The sequence below is a fragment of the Somniosus microcephalus genome, chromosome 12 (genome assembly GCF_052327205.1).
Source record: "Somniosus microcephalus isolate GS21.2 chromosome 12, FLI_Smic_1.0, whole genome shotgun sequence".
Lineage (NCBI taxonomy): Eukaryota > Metazoa > Chordata > Chondrichthyes > Squaliformes > Somniosidae > Somniosus > Somniosus microcephalus.
In genome coordinates, this window is record NC_140998.1 from 191,874,796 (window position 1) to 191,900,125 (window position 25,330).

General features: G+C 49.1%; 1 protein-coding gene and 1 long non-coding RNA gene across 2 annotated transcripts; both read right to left on the reverse strand.

The window, feature by feature from the left end:
* Positions 1-2,268: 2,268 nt before the first annotated feature.
* Positions 2,269-9,427, reverse strand: LOC147109803 (uncharacterized). The gene is made up of 3 exons (XM_086002383.1): positions 9,403-9,427; positions 5,646-6,002; positions 2,269-3,706 (listed from the first exon to the last, which is right to left on the reverse strand). The coding sequence occupies exons 1-3, from the start codon at positions 9,425-9,427 to the stop codon at positions 3,396-3,398; spliced, it is 693 nt and encodes a 230-aa protein (XP_085858509.1). The 3' UTR covers positions 2,269-3,395.
* Positions 9,428-17,285: 7,858 nt separating this feature from the next.
* On the reverse strand, positions 17,286-24,834 carry LOC147109804 (uncharacterized). The gene is made up of 2 exons (XR_015080354.1): positions 24,262-24,834; positions 17,286-18,830 (listed from the first exon to the last, which is right to left on the reverse strand). It is a non-coding gene; the product is annotated as an uncharacterized LOC147109804 (long non-coding RNA).
* Positions 24,835-25,330: the final 496 nt, after the last annotated feature.

Consider the following 25,330-nt stretch of genomic DNA (forward strand, 5'->3'; position numbering starts at 1 on the left):
AAAATGCTGGAATCCATTATTAAGGAGGTAATAGCAGGACATTTAGAAAATCATAAGACAATCAAGAAAAGTCAGCATAGTTTTATGAAAGGGAAATCGTGTTTGACAAATTTGCTAGAGTTCTTTGAGGATGTAAAAAACAGGGTGGATAAAGGGGAACCAGTAGATGTCGTGTATTTGGATTTCCAGAAGGCATTTGATAAGGTGCCACATAAAAGGTTACTGCACAAGATAAGAGTGCACGGGTTGGGGATAATATATTAGCATGGTTAGGGGATTGGCTAACTAACAGAAAACAGAGAGTCGGGATAAATGGGTCATTTTCCAGTTGGCAATCAGTAACTAGTGGGGTGCCACAGGGATCAGTGCTGGGGCCTCAACTATTTACAATCTATATTAATGACTTGGATGAAGAGGCCGAGTGTACTGTAGCCAAATTTACTGATGGTACAAAGATAGGTGGGTGAGCAAGTCTTGAGGAGGACACAAGGAGTCTGGAAAGGGGTATAGAGAGGTTAAGTGAGTGGGCAAACATTTGGCAGATGGAGTATAATGTGGGAAAATGTGAGGTTTTCCACTTTGGAAGGAAAAATGAAAAAGCAAATTATTATTTAAATGGAGCGAGACTACAAAATGCTGCGGTACAAAGGGATCTGGGGGTCCTAGTACATGAAACACATAACGTTAGCATGCAGGTACAGCAGGTAATTAGGAAGGCTAATGGAATGTTGGCCTTTATTGCAAGGGGTATGGAGTATAAAAAGGTTGAGGGAAGGTTGATGTAACTTCACAGGGCGCTAGTGAGACTGCACCTGGAGCACTGCGTACAGTTTTGGTCTCCATATTTAAGGAAGGATATACTTGCACTGGAGGTTCATGAGGTTGGTTCCTGGGATGAAGGGGTTGACGTATGATGAAAGGTTGAGCAGGCTGGGCCTATACTCATTGGAGTTTAGAAGAATGAGAAGTGATCTTATTGAAACGTATAAAATTCTGAGGGGGATTGACAGGGTGGATGCTGAGAGGATGTTTCCCCTAGTGGGGGTATCTAGAACTAGGGGGGCACAGTTTCAGGATAAGGGGTCGCCCATTTAAGACGGAGATGAGGAGGAATTTCTTCTCTCAGAGGGTCGTGAATCTTTGGAATTCTCGACCCTGGAGAGCTGTGGAGGCGGAGTCATTGAACATATTCAAGGCGGAGATTGACAGACATTTGAACTACAAGGGAGTCGAGGGGTACGGGGAGTGGGCGGGGAAGTGGTGTTGAGGCCAAGATTGGATCAGCCAAGATCTTATTGAATGGCGGAGCAGGCTTGAGGGGCTGATTGGCCGACTCCTGCTCCTGTTTCTTATGTAAACAAACAGTAACCGTGGAGTTCATGAGATTAAAGTTTCACCTGATGTTGCTGTCAGTGGATTATCTGTAGCGAGAGAAGTAGGTGCAGTTCCTACAGAAAATGACAACAAATTAACATAAATAAAGGAATTTGATCAAAATAGATACTGAGGCTGAAAATTATCGATGAAGGTCGTTGCAAAAACGACCCCAATGGTTGACTCATGTCCTTCGGGGAGGGACCTGGGCTACAGGGGACTCCCGTCCCACACTACTTGGCTCAATCTTACTGCCCTGAAGCAACCACGGATGGACAATAAACACGGTCTTACCAACGTCATTTGCAGCTTAAGAACAAACTGAACAATTAGGTGTTTCTGGAGGTAGTGATTGGGGTTCAATGCATGTGAAGATTTGGTAGGAAATTTCCAATAGGTTCTGGATAGATTTTGAAATGTGCTCAGGGTTATACTAACACTGAAAAAGCTTCAACATAAAACAGCCATGTTAAAGTGCGGGTGGAAAACTCATTAATTGTCATTACCCTGTCCAATAATATCACGGAGATGTTTCGACCTGCTCAAACGGCAATTAAAGTACTGGACATAGCAATGTCTTACAAAGAAGGTAAATGTCATTGGGATAAACATGACACATTCACTCCCTGCTTTCAAATACCTGCTTGGAGCGAAGTTCAGCAAGATTATGTATGGACAAGGATCTCCCCAAGTATAAGTCAGGTACTGTCAGTGTGTAAATGGATTCTGTAGAAACAGTCTCCCACCCACTGCTACTTTACACAGAGCATTTGGGTTTATTGCTAACAGATTTGGAACATTGCACAATACCCGCAATCAACTGTTGCCCATTTGTTGAAAGGATCCATAATTCTGGTACAAATTTCACTGTATTTACAGGTCACCGACCCCCGCCTCACACATACATACCAACATTGAATGGTTTACAATGTCTCATCTCCTGATTCATTCCTGCAGTTACTAGACTTTGGTCGGAGCGTTCCCACCTCTGAGCCAGAAGTGGTATGGGATTGAACAATGCGAGAGGATCACTAGTTTGACATCCAGTAGGATACACGGGTCCGGTGGGTGTGAGTGACCTCCATTAGGAAGCCCATAAGAGTTCGCCCTCTGGAACTAACCTCCCTATTGGCTGGTGTAAGGATGGTTACAGCCATGGAAGGAATGTTCAGGTGATGGCCTATCAGACTGTTAATCTGCCTGCGAATCCTTCCACTGCTGCACACTGTTCTCCAAGGGAAGTGTATGAAGGTACAAAAACCCACATTGACCATGTGCTGCTGCACTGTCAATCTTCAGGATGCAACATTCTATTGAGAATAACATCAAATCCTCATAGAAAAAAAATCTAATGTCAATGGGAGTCAGGTGTAACACTCTACTGAGTGGGTTTTGGATGACACACAGGAAGATGGCAGCTGGTGTCGAGGCCAATCATCACAGCATTAGGACTTCACATCTGGGGTAACTCAGGCAGGCATCCTTGGCCCAACCACCATCCAGATGTTCTGTCAGTAACATTTTCTCTGTCATAAGATCGGGAGTGGGGTTATTCGCTGACCATTCTGCCGTGGCCAGCTCCTTTCACACTTACAGCAGGACAATGGCTGGTACGATTGATACCACAGGAGTGCCTGTCGACGACCATCTCAAGCAACAGAAAGACCACCGCCTCCCCATGACCTTCAGCAGCGCTGCAACTTCCGAACCAACTAATAGAATCCTGGCCAGAAACTTAAACAGAGCACTCTGGATCCAGGAGGACGGCAGAGGCTGGTTACTGTGCGGTGATTTGGATCACCTCCTGACTGTTTGAAGCCTTTTCACTGCCTTCATTGCTCAAGTCGAGAGTTCAATGAAAGACTCACCAGCCGACCGGCTGTGTGCAGTCACAACAGCACTCGGGCAGCTCAGCACCAAGCAGGACAGAGCAGCCTGCCAACTCCACTTTCTACAAGTGATACTGGCGAGATATTGACATCAATCATGTGGGCAAATGGAAGTATAGTTTGAGATGCGGGCTAACCTGATATCTCCAAGAGACGGCTATAAGAGCAAATCTTTCCATTCTTCAATCTTACAGTATATGTGTAGCATCCCGCATCGGGGAGTTGAAAATTATTGATGATTAAACTTCTGAAATCGAACTTGTGCCGCTTGTCTTTATGAATCAGCGCATTGTTCAGTTTCCACAGGATTTCAATCCCTTTCCAAGTTACTTGGGTATTTTCAATGCTCCAATCGATACTGTTGAAATAGGACAGCCCGGGCATCTCACAGGTCAGAGTTACGGAGCTTCCCAGGGGAATCGGGCCGGCTGGGATCACAGACACTGTGGGAAGAGGATAACTGGTTAAACTGACAAAAGACACCATAGATTAAATTATGGCCTCGAACTGCATTCGCGGCCGAATACTTGCGCACAGGGTCAGGCGCACATGCTGCACACGTCATGTCACATAGTCCCAGACACCACCTTAAATTCCTGCTTGAAACTCATTAAAATGATACACGTGCCGCCAGCCCTTCCCCCACTGTTCAGTGGCATTTTTCCTGTTTCGGGTTAGGTCCGGAAATCGGGTGTGTCTCCCGACCCTTAACGGGAGACAGCAACTCTTAAAGGGGAGGTGCACTCTGTCTACAGGCAGCGGGAAACGTTGTCAGAGGGATAACGTTGCTGCAAAAGATCCAATTAGGGCCCCAAGTTTCTTCATTGTCACGTTGGTGGCATTAATGCAGACAGTGGACGGGAGGAGGGACATCCTGTTCCCGAAACACCTCCACTGCCAGTGAGGAGAGCAAGGCAAGGAACGTTTATCCCAGCACATGGCTGCCACACTGAAAGACGTTCAATGACCTCAGGAGAGTTGTCAAGGTAGCGATACTGCTCTTTCTCCCTGCTCACAACTCTACCACTAACAAGATCATTATTCAAAATACTCACAATACAACCACCCCGCTTCCCTTCATTCTCCGCAAATCAATGCAGCAAACCACTTTGGCTCCTTCTCCTCAAACTCACCACTATTACACAGTGCAGAATCACTATTCTATCAAGAAAGGCACAGCCTCAAAACAGGTAGGCCTATCGGGCCTTGGGCCTCATTAATGTCAGACCAATGTGCTGCAGGCACATGCTGGGCGTCCAGAGGCAGCTCGCCGGTGAAGACCAGGTTCAGGAATCCCTGCCTTGGTCGGGCTTCAGGGGTCGGTGCCTGGGTCGGGGATGAGACTGGGGTCTCGGGTCGGAGCTGGGGACGGGATTCAGCGTTCGGTGAACATGGCCTGTTTCAAGTGTCGGAGATTGGGGCCGGACTCAAGAATCGGGGATGGGGGCATGTGTCGGGGATCGGGTTCACAGCCATGGTTGGGGGTTGATGATAGATGTCTGAGCCAGGGATCAGAGATTGAGCCGAGTCAGGGATCAGGGCCTGGATCAGGATTTGCGGGGTTCAATGTTGGGATCCCGGGATCAGCAGGTTGTGTTTGGAGCGATGGGGAGGGGGTGTTGGGAGGTACAATGGGGCCCTTTAATATGTGATCTTACATTAGTTTGCTTCTTTGTAGCAGGCAATCCCTAGAGCTGGTTTCCAAGAGTGCATCTGGAGAGGGGCCTGGCCGCCTCATGATAAACCAATCTTACAGAATTGGCCTCAAATTAGCAAATGCAAAGAGCCTAACACCTGTTTCAGGCATTGGCAAAGGATGCCCCTCGCCTGTTCTCACCCAATATGTCAGGAGGCGCACTTTCAGTCGCAAATGTACACATTTCCTGCCCGCCATATTGGGACCTTACTAGTCCGAGCCTGTGGGCTGGAAATTCATTTTAACCGACAGTGTAGAACGTGTGGTCATGTATTGTCCGCCTGTTACACCCGCCGCCCGATATTCAGCTCCACTGAAGTCAGTTTCTACCTCAATGAGATTTGAGCAGAAGTGCTGAGGGAATTTTCCAGAAATGGATCTGATCTTTACCGGTTGAGACTTTACTGCGGGATTTCCCATAGTTTTCACAATAAAGATAAATAAATTGCTGAGAATTTACATTTACTGAACAAGAAAGTGTTTCCGAGGCCTACAATAACCTGCCCAGCAAGAAAGCAACACTGTTTTAATGCTGCGTTTTTCCACATCACAAATTGTCAAGATGTTGGCATTTAAAGACACGGAATTTAACAGAACATTGGCGAATATACGGAAAATGGTGAAACAATTTGTGTGAGACTATCATACACATATAACTACACCATAAACTGCTTTCAGTAACTCACCATTGATCACTATGAGGCGGATTAACATCTTCTTCTCCTTGTGTCCAGAATACAGCAAACAGTCGTAATTTCCGGCATCTTCCATTGTCGCCGTGAACAAAAGAGAATAATTCCCCGTCCTGAAACCCTCAGTCTCAGCCAGTGTTATATGTGGGAACCGCGGGGAGCTGCACTCAGTGTTGTTCTTATCAATTGCACAAAGTGCCATCCCTTTGTCTCCTGAGGCAGGTTGAAATGTCCACTGAATCGCATCAATTTGAGTCGGAGACCGGGAGAAACAAGGCAGCAAAACCGGGCTGGACCCGTTCGAAAGAACCAGTTCCGGAATACCTCCATCATCTCCATCCCCCGCGGTACCTGCACAGGGAGCAAAGTGTGATATTAAACCGGACTGTATGAGATTGGATAAATATCCACCTTTACCCACAAACTCTGTTCCCTGGGCACCAACACCATCCCTCTCCCTGGCCACTGCCCGATAAATATCCACCTTTACCCACAAACTCTGTTCCCTGGGCACCAACACCATCCCTCTCCTTGGCCACTGCCCGAGTCTGAAGCTGATTTTTCACAACCTTGGCGTCCTATTGGACCCTGAGCTGAGTTTCCCGCCCCATATTCTCACCATCGCCAAGGCCGCCAACACCCACCTCTGTAACCTTATTCGACTCCGCCCTGCCTCACCTCACCTGCTGCTGAAACCGTCAGCCAGGCCTTTGTTACCTCCAAACCCATTTATTCCACTGCCCCCCCAGCCGACCTCTAACTCGCAGAAAACTGAATATGCTATAGTAGAGGCACTCAGCTCATCGATGTGACATTACTGTGTCCAATAATTAAACCGAGCCTTTCCACCAATAAAAAAACAAGGAGAAAAAGGGATCAATGTTCAGTTAAAATAGTGGATGCATTAACGCCAAACAAACAGGTAAACGTGACGGTGTTAAACTTGACGCAATAATTTCCTGCTTTCAAATTTCCCGCTGCTTTCCCAGCCCCGGCCCTGCCTTCCAGAGGGGCCTTTGTTTTGTTGCTCTCACATATTTGGAGCAATGCGCCGCCCCGCCGGTGAAGTGCTGCCCCTTTGATGGAAGGATCCAAATTCCCGGGCAAATTTTGACTTGTTTGCACCGCCCCTCCCCCCGCCACTATCCCCCCTCCCCCCGCCACCACACCCCCTCCCCACACTCGCATCGAGCGGATCCCAGTGTCTCCTCATCCGGTTTATTTCTTTAGTCGTTGCTCATTCAACCATCTGTTACACTTTGTGCTTCACTGCGAGCCTTTCAGCTGCAGAGAGCTGTGTCCTGTGTGGTCAGAGGAGGCGGAACTAAGGGGCTGACAGTCACTTGGTGTCAGCTCCCCTCCCCCAGCCCTGGCCATTATGTTACCCCGGTGCTATCTTACAATTAATGTTGATGTGTTATCACATAATGCGATTCCACTCGCGTGAGAATAACAGGTCTCGGCTCGAACCAGGAAGCAGGACTATTGGCTGAAAATGTTACATAGAATTACATAGAATGTACAGCAGAGAAACAGGCCATTCGGCCCAACCAGACCATCCCGGCGGTTATGCTTCACTTGAGCCTTCTCCCATCCTTCCTCATCTAAGTGTATCAGCATAACCCTCTATTCTGTTCTCCCTCATATTCTTATCTAGCCTCCCCTTAAATGCATCTAGACTCAATCACTCCCTGTGGTAGCGAGTTCCACATGCTCACCACTCTCTGGGTAAAGAAGTTACTTCCTTAAATCCATCTCGACGCCATTTTTCCCTTTTTTCAGTAAATATTGCGGAGTCTCCCGGACTCAGATCACTTTGCACAATGTGCAGCCTTGTCCAACGTGAAGTGAAACTTTTCAGATCATTCTATCTATGTCAATATTTAAATTATAAATTGCCCCCGCATTTCACTGAACAGAGCCCGGAACCACAGTGACCCGATACAGCGATTGCACACTGAAGACAGCAGTATCACAGGAGCTCTGAAACTGTGTCTTAACATAAGAACATAAGAAATAGGAGCAGGAGTCGGCCATTTGGCCCCTAAAGCCTGCTCCGCAACTTAATGAGATCATGGCTGATCTGATCTTGGGCTCAGCTCCACTTCCCTGCCCGCTCCCCATAACCCTTCACTCCCTTATTGTTCAAAAATCTGTCTCTCTCCACCTTAAATATATTCAATGACCCAGCCTCCACAGCTCTCTGGGGCAGAGAATTCCACAGATTCACGACCCTCTGAGAGAAGAAATACCTCCTCACCTCAGTTTTAAATGGGTGACCCCTTATTCTGAAACTATGCCCCCTAGTTCTAGATTCCCCCATGAGGGGAAACACCTTCTCTGCATCTACCTTGTCGAGCCCCCTCAGTATTTTATATGTTTCAATAAGATCACCTCTCATTCTTCTAAACTCCAATGAGTATAGGCTCAACCTAACTGGTCTACAGTTTCCTGCTTTCTGTCTCCCACCCTTCTTAAATAGGGACGTCACATTTGCGGTTTTCCAATCCGCTGGGACCTCTCCAGAATTCAGGGAATTTTGGTAGATTGCAACCAAAGCATCCACTTTCTCTGCAGCCACTTCTTTTAAGACCCTAGGATGTAGGCCGTCAGGTCCAGGGGACTTGTCCACCTTTAGTCCCATTATTTTACCGAGTACTTTTTCTTTAGTGATAATTGTTTTAAGTTCCCCCTCCCTATAGCCCCTTGATTATGTGTTATTGGGATGGTTTTAGTGTCTTCTTCCGTGAAGACTGATACAAAATATTTGTTCAAAGTCTCTGCCATTTCCCTGTTCCCCATTATTAATTCCCCCGTCTCATCCTCTAAGGGACCAACATTTACTTTAGCTATTCTCTTCCTTTTTATATACCTGTAGAAGCTCTTACTATCTGTTTATATTTTTTTGCTAGTTTACTCTCATAATCCAGCTTCTCTCTCTTTATTACTTTTTTAGTCATCCTTTGCTGTTTTTTAAAAATGTCCCAATCCTCTGGCCTTCCACTAATCTCGGCAACATTGTATGCCTTTGTTTTCAATTTGATACCATCCTTTACTTCCTTAGTTAGCCACAAGTGATTCTCCCTTCTCTTAAAGTCTTTCCTTCTCACTGGAATATATTTTTGTTGAGAGTTATGAAATATCTCCTTAAATGTCTACCATTGCTTATCAACCATCTTACCCTTTAATTTATTTTCCCAGTCCACTTTAGCCAGTTCTGCCCTCATGCCATTGTAATTGCCTTTATTTAAGATCAGGACACTGGTTTGAGACCCAACTTTCTCACCCTCCAATTGAATTTGAAATTCAACCATGCTATGATCACTCTTTCCTAAAGGATCCTTTACTATGAGATAATTTATTAATCCTGTCTCATTACACAGTAGCAGATCTAAGATAGGCTGCTCCCTGGTTGGTTCCACAACGTATTGTTCTAGGAAACCATCTCGGATACACTCTATGAACTCTTCCTTGAGGCTGCCTTGGCCAATTTGATTTGTCCAATCAATAGGAAGATTAAAATCACCCATGATTGTCGCTGTACCTTTCTTACAAGCCTCCATTATTTCTTGACTTATACTCTGTCCAACAGTATAGCTGCTGTTAGGGGGCCTATAGATTAGGCCCACCAGTGACTTCTTTCCCTTATTATTTCTTATCTCCACCCAAACTGATTCTACATCTTGCTCTTCTGAGCCACTTTCATTTCTCACTACTGCACTGATCTCATCCTTTATTAACAGCCACCCACCTCCTTTTCCCTTCTGTCTATCCATCCGAAATGTCAAATACCCCTGAATATTCAGTTCCCAGCCTTGGTCACCTTGCAACCACGTCTCTGTAATGGCAATCAGGTCATAGAAACATAGAAGATAGGAGCAGGAGTAGGCCATTCAGCCCTTCGAACCTGCTCCGCCATTCAACGAGATCATGGCTGATCATCCAAACCCTAGCACCCGGTCCCTACACCGACAGCCATCCCACCCAAGCCCTATCCCCGTAACCCCACATATTTAATCCCCCCTAACACTAAGTGCCAATTTTTATCATGGCCAATCAACCTAACCCACACATCTTTGGACTGTGGGAGGAAACCGGAGCACCCGGAGAAAACCCACGCAAACATGGGGAGAATGTGCAAACTCCACACAGACAGTCACCCGAGGCCAGATTTGAACCCGGGTCCCTGGCGCTGTGAGGCAACAGTGCTAACCACTATGCCACGTGCTGCCCACTATATCATACCCATACGGTCATACCCATGTATATCTATTTGTGCCGTCAACTCATCTATCTTGTTACGAATGCTGTCCATTCAGATAAAGAGCTTTTAATTTTGTCTTTTTACTATTTTTCTGTGCTTTGACCCCACTTTCTGATGCACTCTTATGTTTATACATTCTGTCCCTTCCTGTCACACTCTGGCCACCATTACCCCATCAATACCCGGCTCTATTGCCTTCTCCTTTCTCTTTGAATTTTTAAATTCCCGCTCACCTGATCCTCCCCCCCAGTATTTAGTTTAAAGCCCTCTCTACAGTCTTGTCTTTTGTCAAATACTGTTGCTCATTCTCGTGTTTCAACAGCAGATGATCACCCAGCGGGAGCAAGTGAATCTAACATGGAGACTGATGGCCATTTCTGTGCATAATTTACGGTAGTTTGAATTGCTGATCCATTATTAACGATGGTGTTGTTTTAGTAAACTTAGCGAATAAGGAAAATGGTGGGGTCATGAACTGATTGTGCCTCGCGCTGTTTCAAATGTCGCTTCTACACAGATCCTCAGTCTTAGCAAGCAAGTGATGTCGCCGGTCATTGTTACATTCAAAATAACTTCGTGATTAATTTGATAATTCTTGCTACGCGTTTGCCAATACCGCACGGAATATAAGCAAAGTCCACTTTGAAATGCAGCTACCGTTTGGAGACCCCAACGTGGAAGCATTAGACCGATGGGGACAGATATATCCACACAAGCAACAGTGTTAGAGACTATGATTGTCAATACTCGACTGAAGGGGAAAGGTAAAGAATAAAGTTCGTGTAGAGTAGAGTTGAATGACGGGGGCTCGGTTCTATACAGACAATGGTCAAGGAGAGCAGGGTGCAACTGTCGGAGGGGTGGTACTGAGGGAGCGCCGCACTGTCGGAGGGGCAGTACTGAGCGAGCGACGTACAGTCGGAGGGGCACTATTGAGGGAGCGCCGCACTGTCGGAGGGGCAGTACTAAGGGAGCGCCGCACTGTCAGAGGGGCAGTACTGAGGGAGCGTCGCACTGTTGGAGGGTGAGTACTGAGGGAGCGCCGCACTGTCGGAGGGTCAGTACTGAGGGAGCGCCGCATTGTCGGAGGTGTCATCTTTCAGATGAGAGGTTAAACCCGAGGCCCCATCTGCCCTCTCAGGTGGATATAAAAGATCCCGCAGCCACTATTTCAAAGAGGAGCAGGGCAGTTCTCCCAGCTGTCGTAAGGCCAATATTTATCCCTCAACCAACATCTGGTCATGATCACATTTCTGTTTGTGGGAGCTTGCTGTGCACAAACTGGCTGCCGGGTTTCCTACATTATAACAGTGACTACACTTCAAAAAAAAGTATTCATTGGCTGTAAGGAGCTGTGGGACGTCCTGAGGTAGTGAAAGGCGCTATAGAAATGCAAGTCTTTCTTTCTTCAATCAAAGGCTCCCTCGGGGTGAGTTGGATCAGTGACTTGCTGTGCAGTGGATTGAAAGATCGCGGTCTGTGCGGAGCTGCCCGATTGGTCAGTAGCCTGGAGCCCAGGGTTGCAGGACTGGTGGGGTGGGGGGTCGGGGAGTGAGCTCTGTACATAAACCACTCACAACTGGGTATTTAGAACAAGAGTGGGAAGAGAAGAGCCGAAAGGGCGTTTGTAAATCTGACACCAAGGTGTCCATTTAATCCAGCGGGCTGTTCCACCATGTGGGCCATCGCAACCGGTGCAGCATATGTGTCCATTCACACACGGGCGGGCCTTTCAAACCACGTTGGGAGGGAGGAGGGGGGTGGAAAGGGGTGAGGGGAGGACGAAGGAGGTCACTGGATCGCAGTCGGGATCAGGAAGCCCAGTCGACACTCCCGTCTCACACAGCCCAGGGAGGGCCCCAGTCAAACTGTAGCATCGCCAAGGTGCTTTGCGATGGCCAGCGCGGTGAGATCATGGGCGTGGCGGAGTGACGCTCACGACACAGGCCCATTCTGAAGACCCCCGCGGCCCCCCCCCTCCACCAGCTGGAAAGCAAGGGCAGATCAGTCAAACCCGCAGGCTCCTTCCCAGCACAGACAGAGGCCAGTCGGCTCCTCCAGCCTGCCCTCCTTCTGTACGCGAGCAATCCCCAAACCCATCCCACTGCCCCACTCTCTCCATCGACAAATATTGATCCCAAATTCCCCCTTTCACAGAGGCCACGGTCTCGGCCTCAACCTCCTCCCCATGGCTTCAGTGACGTGGAGGATTGGAGAAGCTGGGATTGTTCTTCGAGCAGAGAAGGTTTAGGGCAGATTTAACAGAATCATAGAATGATACAGCGCAGGAGGAGGCCATTCGGCCCACCGTGCCTGTGCTGGCTCTTTGGACCCACTCCCCTGCCCTTTCCCAGAGCCCGGAAAATGTTTCCTTTTCAAGTATTTATCCAATTCCCTTTTGAAAGTTATTATTGAATCTGCTTCCACCGGCCTTTCAGGCAGCGCATTCCAGATCACAACAACTCGCTGTGTAAAAATAATCTCCTCACCTTCCCTCTGGTTCTTTAACCAATCATCTTCAATCTGTGTCCTCTGGTTACCGACCCTTCTACCACTGGACACAGTTTCTCCTCATTTACTCTCAAAACCATTTATGATTTTGAACACAATCTTCCCCTTAACCTTCTCTGCTCTAAGGAGAAGAATCTCAGCTCCTCCAGTCTCTCCACATAACTGAAGTCCCTCATCCCTGGAACCATTCTCGTAAAGAGCGGCGTTCAAAATCATGAGGGGTTTTGATTGAGTAAATGAGGGGCAGTACTGAGGGAGCGCCGCACTGTCGGAGGGGCAGTACTGAGGGAGCGCCGCACTGTCGGAGGGGCAGTACTGAGGGAGCGCCGCACTGTCGGAGGGGCAGTACTGAGGGCGCGCCGCACTGTCGGAGGGGCAGTGCTGAGGGAGCGCGTACTGTCGGAGGGGCAGTACTGAGGGAGCACCGCACTGTCGGAGGGGCAGTACTGAGGGAGCGCCGCACTGTCGGAGGGGCAGTACTGAGGGAGCGCCGCACTGTCGGAGGGGCAGTGCTGAGGGACCGCCGCACTGTCGGAGGGGCAGTACTGAGGGAGCGCCGCACTGTCGGAGGGGCAGTACTGAGGGAGTGCTGCACTGTTGGAGGAGCAGTACTGAGGGAGTGCTGCACTGTTGAAGGGGCAGTATTGAGGGAGTGCTGCACTGTTGAAGGGGCAGTACTGAGGGAGCGCCGCACTGTCGGAGGGGCAGTACTGAGGGAGCGCCGCACTGTCGGAGCGGCAGTACTGAGGGAGCGCCGCACTGTCGGAGGGGCAGTACTGGGGGAGCGCCGCACTGTCGGAGGGGCAGTACTGAGGGAGCGCCGCACTGTCGGAGGGGCAGTACTGAGGGAGCGCCGCACTGTCGGAGGGGCAGTACTGAGGGAGCGCCGCACTGTCGGAGGGGCAGTACTGAGGGAGTACTGCACTGTCGGAGGAGCAGTACTGAGGGAGTGCTGCACTGTTGAAGGGGCAGCACTGAGGGAGTGCTGCACTGTTGAAGGGGCAGTATTGAGGGAGTGCTGCACTGTTGAAGGGGCAGTACTGAGGGAGCGCCGCACTGTCGGAGGGGCAGTACTGAGGGAGCGCCGCACTGTCGGAGCGGCAGTACTGAGGGAGCGCCGCACTGTCGGAGGGGCAGTACTGAGGGAGCGCCGCACTGTCGGAGGGGCAGTACTGAGGGAGCGCCGCACTGTCGGAGGGGCAGTACTGAGGGAGCGCCGCACTGTCGGAGGGGCAGTACTGAGGGAGCGCCGCACTGTCGGAGGGGCAGTACTGAGGGAGTACTGCACTGTCGGAGGAGCAGTACTGAGGGAGTGCTGCACTGTTGAAGGGGCAGCACTGAGGGAGTGCTGCACTGTTGAAGGGGCAGTACTGAGAGAGCGCCGCACTGTCGGAGGGGCAGTACTGAGGGAGCGCCGCACTGTCGGAGGGGCAGTACTGAGGGAGAGCTGCACTGTTGAAGGGGCAGTACTGAGGGAGTACTGCACTGTCGGAGGGGCAGTACTGAGGGAGCGCCGCACTGTCGGAGGGGCAGTACTGAGGGAGCGCTGCACTGTCGGAGGGGCAGTACTGAGGGAGCGCCGCACTGTCGGTGGGGCAGTACTGAGGGAGCACTGCACTGTCGGAGGGGCAGTACTGAGGGAGTGCCGCACTGTCGGAGGGGCAGTACTGAGGGAGCGCCGCACTGTCGGAGGGGCAGTACTGAGGGAGCGCCGCACTGTCGGAGGGGCAGTACTGAGGGAGCGCCGCACTGTCGGAGGAGCAGTGCTGAGGGAGTGCTGCACTGTCGGAGGAGCAGTACTGAGGGAGTGCTGCACTGTTGAAGGGGCAGTACTGAGGGAGCGCCGCACTGTTGGAGGGGCAGTACTGAGGGAGTGCTGCACTGTTGAAGGGGCAGTACTGAGGGAGTGCCGCACTGTTGAAGGGGCAGTACTGAGGGAGTGCCGCACTGTCGGAGGGGCAGTACTGAGGGAGTGCTGCACTGTTGAAGGGGCAGTACTGAGGGAGTACTGCACTGTCGGAGGGGCAGTACTGAGGGAGCACCGCACTGTTGGAGGGGCAGTACTGAGGGAGCGCCGCACTGTCGGAGGGGCAGTACTGAGGGAGCGCTGCACTGTTGGAGGGGCAATACTGAGTGAGCACGGCACTGTCGGAGGGGCAGTGCTGAGGGAGCGCTGCACTGTCAGAGGGGCAGTACTGAGGGAGTGCCGCACTGTCGGAGGGGCAGTACTGAGGGAGCGCCGCACTGTCGGAGGGGCAGTACTGAGGGAGCGCTGCACTGTCGGAGGGGCAGTACTGAGGGAGCGCCGCACTGTCCGAGAGGCAGTACTGAGGGAGCGCCGCACTGTCGGAGGGGCAGTACTGAGGGAGTGCCGCACTGTCGGAGGGGCAGTACTGAGGGAGCGCCGCACTGTCGGAGGGGCAGTACTGAGGGAGCGCCGCACTGTCGGAGGGGCAGTACTGAGGGAGCGCCGCACTGTCGGAGGGGCAGTACTGAGGGAGCGCCGCACTGTCGGAGGGGCAGTACTGAGGGAGCGCCGCACTGTCGGAGGGGCAGTACTGAGGGAGTGCCACACTGTCAGAGGGACAGTACTGAGGGAGTGCCGCACTGTCGGAGGGGCAGTACTGAGTGAGCGCTGCACTGTCAGAGGGGCAGTATTGAGGGAGTGCTGCACCGTCGGAGGGGCAGTACTGAGTGAGCGCTGCACTGTCGGAGGGGCAGTACTGAGGGAGTGCCGCACTGTCGGAGCTGCCGTCTTTCGGATGAGACGTTAAAGTGAGGCCCCGTCTGCCCTCTCAGGTGGACATAAAAGACTCTGCAGCCTCTATTGGAACAAGAGCAGGGGAAGTTATCCCAGGTGTCCTGGGTTAATATTTATCACAACCAATAATCACTAAAAACAGATGGTCTGGTCTTATTTTTAATCTATTCATGGATTTATGGGATGTGGGCGTCGCTGGTAAGGCCGGCATTTGTTGCCCATCCCTAGTTGCCCTTTGAGAAGGTGGTGGTGAGCCGCCTTCTTGAACCGCTGCAGTCCGTGTGGTGAAGGTAGGGAGTTCCAGGATTTTGACCCAGCGACGATGAATAAACGGCGATATATCTACAAGTCAGGATGGTGTGTGACTTGGAGGGAAACTTGGAGGTGGTGGTGTTCCCATCACATCGCTGTTTGTGGGAGCTTGCTGTGTGCAAACTGGCTGCTGTGTTGCCTACATTACAACAGTGACCACACTTGAAAAAGTACATCATTGGCTGTGAAGAGCTTTGGGACATCCCGAGGATGTGAAAGGCGCTATATAAATGTGAATGTCTTGTCTATGTAACAATAGCGTCCCATCCCTGGTCAGTCCCTGGACACTCCTGCAGGGATCCTGCAGGACACTCCTGCACTGGGCCCTGGGTGCGTCTCTGCTCCGGGACACGGCTCCTTCCGCCCAGAAGGGCAAGGGCAGCAGGCGCATTGGAACCACCACCTTCAAGTCCCCTCCAAGTCACACACCATCCTGACTTGGAGATACATCGGCCGATCCTCCATCGTCGCTGGGTCAAAATCCTGGAACTCCCTCCCTAACAGCACTGTGGGAGCACCTTCACCACACGGACTGGACCCAGTACATTTAAAAGAAAGATTTGCATTAATATAGCGCCTTTCACTGCCACCAGACATCCCAAAGCGCTTTACAGCCAATGAAGTATTTTGAAGTGTGGTCACTGTTGTAATGTAGGAAACGTGGCAGGCAATTTGTACACAGCAAGCTCCCACAAACTGCAATGTGATGATGACCAGATAATCTGTTTTCTAGTGATGTTGGTTGAGGGATAAGCGCTATATAAATGCAAGTCTTTCTTTCTTTGAATGAGGTTAGATTTTAAAAAATAGAAAATAAATTTATATTTAAGAAATTAAGATCATGTTTTTTTAAATCAAATAGGTTACAATAAAATTAAAGAGGGGTTAAAATGAGCTGATGTTTTTTAAGTGTGACTAAGTGTAAGAGGTTGAAGCGAATGAGAAGTTTGAGTGGAATGTGAAAGTGCTGCTCAGGTTGAACTGGGCTGAATGTGGGTCCTGGGCCTGAGGCTGGGGGAGGGGAGAGGAGGGGGACCTGGGCCTAGTCTCCAGGGCCCAGCCCGCCCACTCATTCCCGCTCCCGGCGCCTCTCCGGCCCCACTTACCCCAACTCCGGGGCCTTATCGGCGGCTAGCGGGTGCCCACTCCCAGGGCGGCTCTTTCTCCGCGGCTCCGGTGGGTTTTTTAAACCCGGTTTTCTTCCTCTTTTAAACAACAAGAAGCCGCTTTTCCCCCTCACATGGGCGCCGCCATCTTCCCTCCGGTCCCGTGTCCCCGCGCTAAACCCGCCGGCTGGCGCACCTCGCCCCGCCAACAAACGTTCCGCCTGACTCCCCTCGGATCAGAGGCAATTCAGTCATTTTCAGAATAAAAAGAAAGACTTGCATTTATATAGCGCCTTTCACGTCCACTGGACGTCTCAAAGCGCTTTTCAGCCAATGAAGTACTTTTGGAAGTGGAGTCACTGTTGTAATGTGGGAAACGCAGCAGCCAATTTGTGCACAGCAAGCTCCCACAAACAGCAATGTGATAATGACCAGATCATTTGTTTTTGTTGCACACACTATTAGAGCCAGGGGAACTTAAACAGCAGAAGAGAGGAGACTGGGGGAGAAAGAGCAAAGGATGGCAACGGATGGCCAAGGAGCTCCCTCGGGAGCTGCCAGCCCAGGAGCCATCTTGTAAAACAATTGATCTTTCACAATTTTGTGCCCTCGACCGCTATCTATAACCGGCTGGAGGCTAAAATATATTAGCATTAAATAAACTGCTCAATGACAATGAATCAGATCACAATTTGCTTGTTTAATAATGTTTGAATAACTCTGTACATCAACATAGATTTTACTTGGACAATGTAGACGCAGATCAACCAGTTTGCATGGAAATATTTTAAATACAATACACAATAATACAAATTAAAACACATTTCGGCCTGTCGAGCCTGTGTCAAATAAATTACACGTTTCAACCAACGTTACAATTTTCAAATTCAGCTTCTGCTTAAACTTTTATCAACAGTTTCTTAAACTTTGAAAACTACAATAACAACATTTTACTGAACATCTGTTCACGAAATCTCATGGGCAACAATTTTTCAGTCACTATATTTATTAACACTGTATATTTTGTGATCGGCACCTTTACCAAAGCAGATGTAACCAGACTGAATAAAGACAACATCGATCCCAGCGATCTCTCACCATCAGGATAAAGGGGCTGTGACAGCTCGGTGGGACAAAGACTCACGGAGATTAAACACATTCTGCAGATGCTGCAGTTTATATCAGAGGGAACATTTTGAAATCCCAGTCAGAAGATACAATTTCAGAGTGAGTGGGTCAGACATTAGGCTACAGCAACAGAGCCCCACATCTCCAACCCTCACTGGCAGTGAGGAATTGTGGAATTTACCCTTATATTCCATCTTAATCCACACACAAATATTATCATAAAGAGTGATAGGTAAGAATTATAAATATTAGTAATATTTGAGATAACTAGTGGTTATTGAAGGCCATTCAAATAGAAAGAAATATTTAAACTTAGTCAAAGTATAAATTGGTTACCGTTCTCTTCATTATGTTTCCGAACATTTTCTCAGGTGAATTTTGAAAGCTGTTGAATCCTTGAAGAATTCCCCACAATGACGGCAGGTTTCAAAGCACGTGTGAGCTTTCAACTGATAGATGTAAGCAAAGCTCTCTCCACATTCAGTACATTTATACGGCCTCTCTCCTGTGGATCCGCTGGTGTTTGTGGAGGTTCCCTGAATCTGTGAAACTCTTTCCACATTCAGCACATTTATACGGCCTCTCTCCTGTGTGGATCCGCTGGTGTGTATGGAGGTGCCCTGCCTGTGTGAAACTCTTTCCACATTCAGCACATTTATACGGCCTCTCTCCTGTGTGGATCCGCTGGTGTGTATGGAGGTGCTCTGACTCTGTGAAACTCTTTCCACATTCAGCACATTTATACGGCCTCTCTCCTGTGTGGATCCGCTGGTGTCTATGGAGGTGCCCTGCCCGTGTGAAACTCTTTCCACATTCACTACATTTATGCGGCCTCTCTCCTGTGTGCATCTGCTGGTCTAGGTGAAAATCTCCTGATTTTATACATTCTCCCCTGTGGACAGATTGTGTGAACGATCCCTGCCCATTTGTGCGTTGTGCAAGATACTTTATGCTGGAAGGAGGAGGTTGCCCTGCTGAAATTTGTCCACTGGATTCTGGATGTCTTCTAATGTGTTTCTGAAGAAAATCTGCAGTGGTGAAAGCAACATTGCAATGTGGGCAAGGATGGCACTCATCTCGTTGCACTTGTTGCCCTGCTGGAGAAGGAAGAAAGAGAAATTGTCAGTGCAATGAATCATCTAGAAGTATCTTTTGGTAGTACAATTTGTGGTTATTTCAGTGTAACCGCAGGGCTCTTTAGATGTTAATATTGTGAATTTAGAGCCTCCTCCAGCCCCGCTCACAGCTCCCAGACACAGCCCCGCCCCAGTCCACAGTAACAGCCCCGCCCCCAGTCTACAGTCACAGCCCCGCCCCCAGTCCAGACACAGCCCCGCCCCCAGTCACAGCCCCGCCCCCAGTCCAGTCACAGCCTCGCCCCCAGTCCACAGACACAGCCCCGCCCCCAGTCCACAGTCACAGCCCCACCCCAATCCACAGTAACAGCCCCGCCCCAGTCCACAGTAACAGCCCCGCCCCCAGTCTAGTCACAGCCCCGCCCCAGTCCAGTCACAGCCCCGCCCCCAGTCCACAGTCACAGCCCCACCCCAATCCACAGTAACAGCCCCGCCCCAGTCCACAGTAACAGCCCCACCCCCAGTCCACATTCACAGCCCTGCCCCCAGTCCCAGACCCCACACCCCAGCCCCAGAGAGAGAGAGAGAGAGAGTGGGGCAGAGAGAGAGAGAGAGAGAGAGAGTGGGGCAGAGAGAGAGAGTGGGAGAGAAATAGAGTGGGGCAGAGAGAGAGGGAAAGTGGGGCAGAGGAAGCTGGGGGCAGAGAGTGTGGGGTGGAGAGAGAGGGAGAGAGATTCGGGCAGAGAGAAAGGCAGAGAGGCAGCAGAGAGAGGGAGCAGGCATAGAGAGAGGGGGGAGGCCGAAAGAAAGCGGAGATTGGAGGGGGGAGAGAGCGTGGGAGGGGGGAGAGAGAGAGGGAGGGGAGAGAGAGAGAGATGGTGGAGGGAGGGAGGAGGGACAAAGAGAGGGAGGGAGGGGTGGAGGTCAGGAAGTTGGGTCGGGTAAGGAGGAAGTCAGGAAGTTGGGTCGGGTGGGGAGGGGGTCAGGAAGTTGGGTGGGGTGGGGAGGGGGTCAGGAAGTTGGGTGGGGTGGGGAGGGGGGCAGGAAGTTGGGTGGGGTGGGGAGGGGGTCAGGAAGTTGGGTCAGGTGGGGAGGGGGTCAGGAAGTTGGGTGGGGTGGGGAGGGGGTCAGGAAGTTGGGTGGGATGGGGAGGGGGTCAGGAAGTTGGGTGGGGTGGGGAGGTGGTCAGGAAGTTGGGTGGGATGGGGAGGTGGTCAGGAAGTTGGGTGGGATGGGGAGGTGGTCAGGAAGTTGGGTGGGGTGGGGAGGGGGTCAGGAAGTTGGGTGGGGTGGGGAGGGGTTCAGGAAGTTGGGTCGGGTGGGGAGGGGGTCAGGAAGTTGGGTCAGGTGGGGAGGGGGTCAGGAAGTTGGGTGGGGTGGGGAGGGGGTCAGGAAGTTGGGTGGGATGGGGAGGAGGTCAGGAAGTTGGGTGGGGTGGGGAGGGGGTCAGGAAGTTGGGTGGGGTGGGGAGGGGTCAGGAAGTTGGGTGGGGTGGGGAGGAGGTCAGGAAGTTGGGTGGGGTGGGGAGGGGGTCAGGAAGTTGGGTGGGGAGGGGGTCAGGAAGTTGGGTGGGGTGGGGAGGGGGTCAGGAAGTTGGGTGGGATGGGGTGGAGGTCAGGAAGTTGGGTGGGGTGGGGCGGGGGTCTGGAAGTTGGGTGGGGTGGGGAGGAGGTCAGGAAGTTGTCGGGGAGGAGGTCAGCAACTTGTTTGGGGGGTGGGAGATGGTCTTAACCCGCAAGGGTGAGCCCTGTCTGTTCCAAGTGAGCTCTGTTCTGTCTGGAGTACGCAGTCAGAATGGCTCGAATTACACTTTGCAAAGTCACTGATTACGTCGGCTGGGAGGATCTAATTACACATTCCAGAGAAACTGCTGGGTGTGTCTTGTCCTCCAAGGGGACCAATCAGCAATCAGGACTTGTCATCCAAGGGAACCAATCAGAGCTTTAGGTGTTGCAAATAAACACATCCTTTAAAGAATACTGCCAAAGATTTCAAGGTTCATACATTCAGTCTTTGAAATCCTCCAAGGAACAAGGTAGATATCAATACTCTTTCAATAACTTTTATAAACCAGCGTGAAAATCAGTTTTCTTAAAACAGGACAGAAAATTAAACAGCAAGTGTTGAATAAAAGAGCAGGGGAACTGGCTGGGAGTTGCTGAGGCCCCAACAGTGCAATGACGCTCACTGTATCTTTATAAATAACAACAACAACTTGTATTTATATAGCGCCTTTAATGTAGTAAAACGTCACATGGCACTTCACAGGAGTATTATAAGGAGAACAACCCCAGCTTCTTTAGTCTCTATACATAATATAAGAACATAAGAGTTCTGACGAAGGGTCATCGACCTGAAACATTAACTCTGTTTCTCTCTCCACAGATGCTGTCTGACCTGCTGAGTATTTCCAGCATTTTCTGTTTTTATGTTACATTATATAAGAACATAAGAATTAGGAGCAGGAGTCGGCCATACGGCCCCTCGAGCCTTCTCCACCATTCAATAAGATCATGACTGATCTTCGACCTCAACTCCACTTTCCCGCCCGATCTCCATATCCCTTGATTCCCCTAGATTCCAAAAGTCTATCTATCTCAGCATTGAATATACTCAATGACTCAGCATCCATAGCCCTTTGGGGCAGAGCATTCTAAAGATTCACAACTCCCTGAGTGAAGAAATTCCTCCTCATCTCAGTCTTAAATGGCCGACCCCTTATCCTGAGACTATGCTCCCTGGTTCTCGACTCTCCAGCCAGGGGAAGCAGCCTCTCAGTCTACCCTACAATCGCCCTCAGAATCTTATATGTTTCAATGAGATCACCCCTCATTCTTCTAAACTCCAGTGTATAGGCTCAATCTACTCAATCTCTCCTCATAGGATAACCCACTCATCCCAGGAATCAATCCAGTGAACCTTTGTTGCACTGCCTCTAAGGCAAGTATATCCTTCCTCAGATAAGGTGACCAAAACTGTGCACAGTACTCCAGGTGTGGTCTCACCAAAGCCCTGCACAATTGTAGCGAGACTTCCTTAATCTTGTCCTACAGCCCCCTTACAATAAAGACCGTCTTGCCATTTGCCATCCTAATTGCTTGCTGTACCTGCTTGCTAACTCTGTGCTTCCTGTATGAGGACACCTAAATCTTTCTGAACACCAACATTTAATAGTTCCTCACCATTTAAAAAATATTCTGTTTTTCTATTCTTCCTACCAAACTGAATAACCTCAGATTTCCTCACATTATACTCCATCTGCCACCTTATTGCCCACTCACTTAACCTGTTGATACCCCTTTGCAGGCTCTTTGTGCCCTCCTCACAGCTTACCTTCCCACCTAGTTTTGTAACGTCAGCAAACCTGGATACATTACACTCGGTCCCTTCATCTAAGTTATTAATATAAATTGTGAATAACTGAGGCCCAAGTACTGATCCTTGCGGCACCCCACTAGTTGCAGCCCGCCAACCCGAAAATGATGCGTTTATCCCTACTCTCTGTTTTCTGTCCGTCAACCAATCCTCCATCCATGCTGATAAATTAGCCTCAACCCCATGAGCCCTTATCTTGCAGAACAATCTTTTATGTGGCACCTTATCGAATGCCTTTTGGAAATCCAAATTTACTATCTACCCTGCGAGTTACATCCTCAAAAAACTCTAATAAATTTGTTAAACACGATTTCTCTTTCATAAAACCATGTTGACTCTGCCTAATGATATTACGATTTTCTAAATGCCCTGTTACCACTTCCTTAACAATGGATTCCAGCATTTTCTCGACAATTGATGTCAAGCTAATTGGACGGTAGTTCTATGTTTTCTCTCTCCCTCCTTTCTTGAATAGCGGTGTTACATTTGCTACCTTCCATACCACTGGAACTGTTCTAGAATCTCGGGAATTTTGGAAAATCACAACCAATGCACCCACTATCTCTGCAGTTATCGCTTGTAGAACCCGAGGATGTAGGGGTCCAGGGGATGTGTTGGCTTTTAGTCCCATTATTTTCTCAAGTACTTTTTCTCTACTGTTCTTAATCATTTCCCTTCCTTTCATTTGCCCCTTGGTGCCCCACTACTTTTGGTATGTTTTTTGTGTCTTCTACTGTGAAAACAGATACAATATATTTGTTTAAGGTCTCTGCCATTTCCTTATTCCCAATTATAATTTCTCCTGTCTCAGCTCCTAAGGGATCAATGCTTACTTTTGCTACTTTCTTCCGCTCTACATACTTGTAGATACTCTTACAATCTGTTCTTATATTTCTTGCTACTTTAGTCTCCTATTCTATTTTGTCCCTTTTTATCAATGTTTTGGTCATTCTTTGATGGTCTCTAAAGCTTATTACTATTCTTTGCAACATTATAAGCCTCTTTTAATCCAATATTATCCTTAACTTCTTCAGTTAGCCAAGGATGGATCAGTTTTCAACAGGAGTTTTTAATTCTCAATGGAATATATATTCACTCAGAATAATGGAATATGTTTTTAAATGTTTGCCACTGTTTATCTACCATCAGATCTTCTAAACTAATTTCCCAATCTACCATAGCCAACATACCACTCATACCTGTGTAATAGGCTTTATTTAAGTTTAAGACACTAGTTCAGACATAAGTATTTCACTCTCAAGCCCAATGTGATATTCTATCATATTATGATCACTCTTTCCCAGAGGATCCTTTACTATGAGATAACTGAAGCCTCCCATCCCTGGTGTGATTCTGGTAAATCTCCTTTGCAACCTCTCTAAGGCTTTGACATTCCTTCTAAAGTGTAGTGCACAGATTTGGGCACAATACGCTAGCTGAGGCCTAAACAGTGATTTATAAAGGTTTACCATAATTTCCTTGCGTTGGTACTCCATGCCTCTATTGATAAAGCCTAGGGTCCCAAATGATTTATTAATAGACTTAACAGTATGCCCTGCCACCTTCAAAGATTTGAGTATGTGAATCCCAAGGTGTCTGTTGCCTCTCCTCAGTTTTCCTTCCAAAATGCATCACTTCACACTGTTCTGCATTAAATTTCATCTGCCATGTGACTTCCCATTTCATTAGTCTATCTACATCTTCCTGAAAACTTCTACTATCCTTTTCACTGTTTACTACGTTTCCAAGCTTTGTGTCATCTGCAAACATTGACATTATGCCCCCAATTGTCAAAGTCCAGATCATAAAGAGCAGGGGTCCTAATACTGACCCCTGGGGGATACCACTGTATACTTCCCTCAAGTCTCATAAACAACCATTCAGCTCCACTCTTTGCTTTCTGTCTCATGGCCAATTTTGAATCAATGCTAACATTTCCCCTTTGATCGCATGGTCCCATGGGCTTCAATTTTGCTAACAAGTCTATTACGTCGCACTTTATCAAACACCTTTGAGACTGTAACAGAAAACAAATGATACTTTGGCTACAGTTCCCAATTTTGGTCAGAATCCTTACATTTTGGTTCTTGTTTTGCCACCGACATTGTGGTCCATTTGATACCGAGTTCCTTGGCATATTCATCACCATACCAGACCAGCAGCTCGCACCGAGGAGGAACAGGCTTGCAGGTCCTGTAATAAATTTTGCCGCAGTGCTGAAAGGCTACAAGGTTCTGCTCCTCCTCCTTTCTGGCACAGTTAACAAACCTGGAACATAACATACAAATATTTAAGAGGCCAAAAATAAGTTAAAATTGTGAAATGCATACAGAATGTAAAGCATATTAGTATAGTGAGTTAGAATGAGAGAACATGTCCCCAGCCATGGACAAATTTCAAATTCAAACATACTGTCAGGAGAGGACACTCGGGTAGATTTTGCCGAACCTGTCAGGAAGAAGGCGGGACTTCCCCTTTCGGGTTTTTGACCCGCCTACTTCGACGTCCGGCCAATCGACGCGATTTTCCCTTGATTGACCTTGTTGAGCCCGCCCAGCGGGCTCAGCAGGCCAATTAAGGGCCACCCGGCAACAGGTGACGTCACAGACTGAAATTTCATCTGTCAGGAGTTCTTGACAGATGAAAGATCAGTGTTTTACAGCTGTTTGAAGCTGTGAAACACTGACACTCTGAGTTCTAAGCGGAGTCCTTCTACGCAGACTCAGTTAGAACTGTCACCGGCACTCAAAGCTGAAGGCTGTCACTTTTGACAGATCGCAGCCGTTCAGCTTTCAGTTCCAGCTGAGTGATGGGTTCCCGACGGCTACAGGAAGAAAGGCTGTTGAGGTAAGTACAGGTAAAAGTTCTTTACACACTTTAGACACACCAAACACACTTACCTTTGCACTCATGCACCCATCACTCACCTGAGCGCCGACATCAGGACCCCTCCAACTCCTTCAACCCGATGGCCTGCCTCGCTAACCTGGTGTGGTTTGGAGCCGTCGGGAAACCCACACGAAACCCCTCAAAATAGGGAATAACAACAGAAAATGCTGGAAAAACTCAGCAGGTCAGGCAACATCCGTGGAGAGAAATTTGAGTTGACGTTTCGGGTCGAACCCTTCCTCAAAATAGGGATTAGG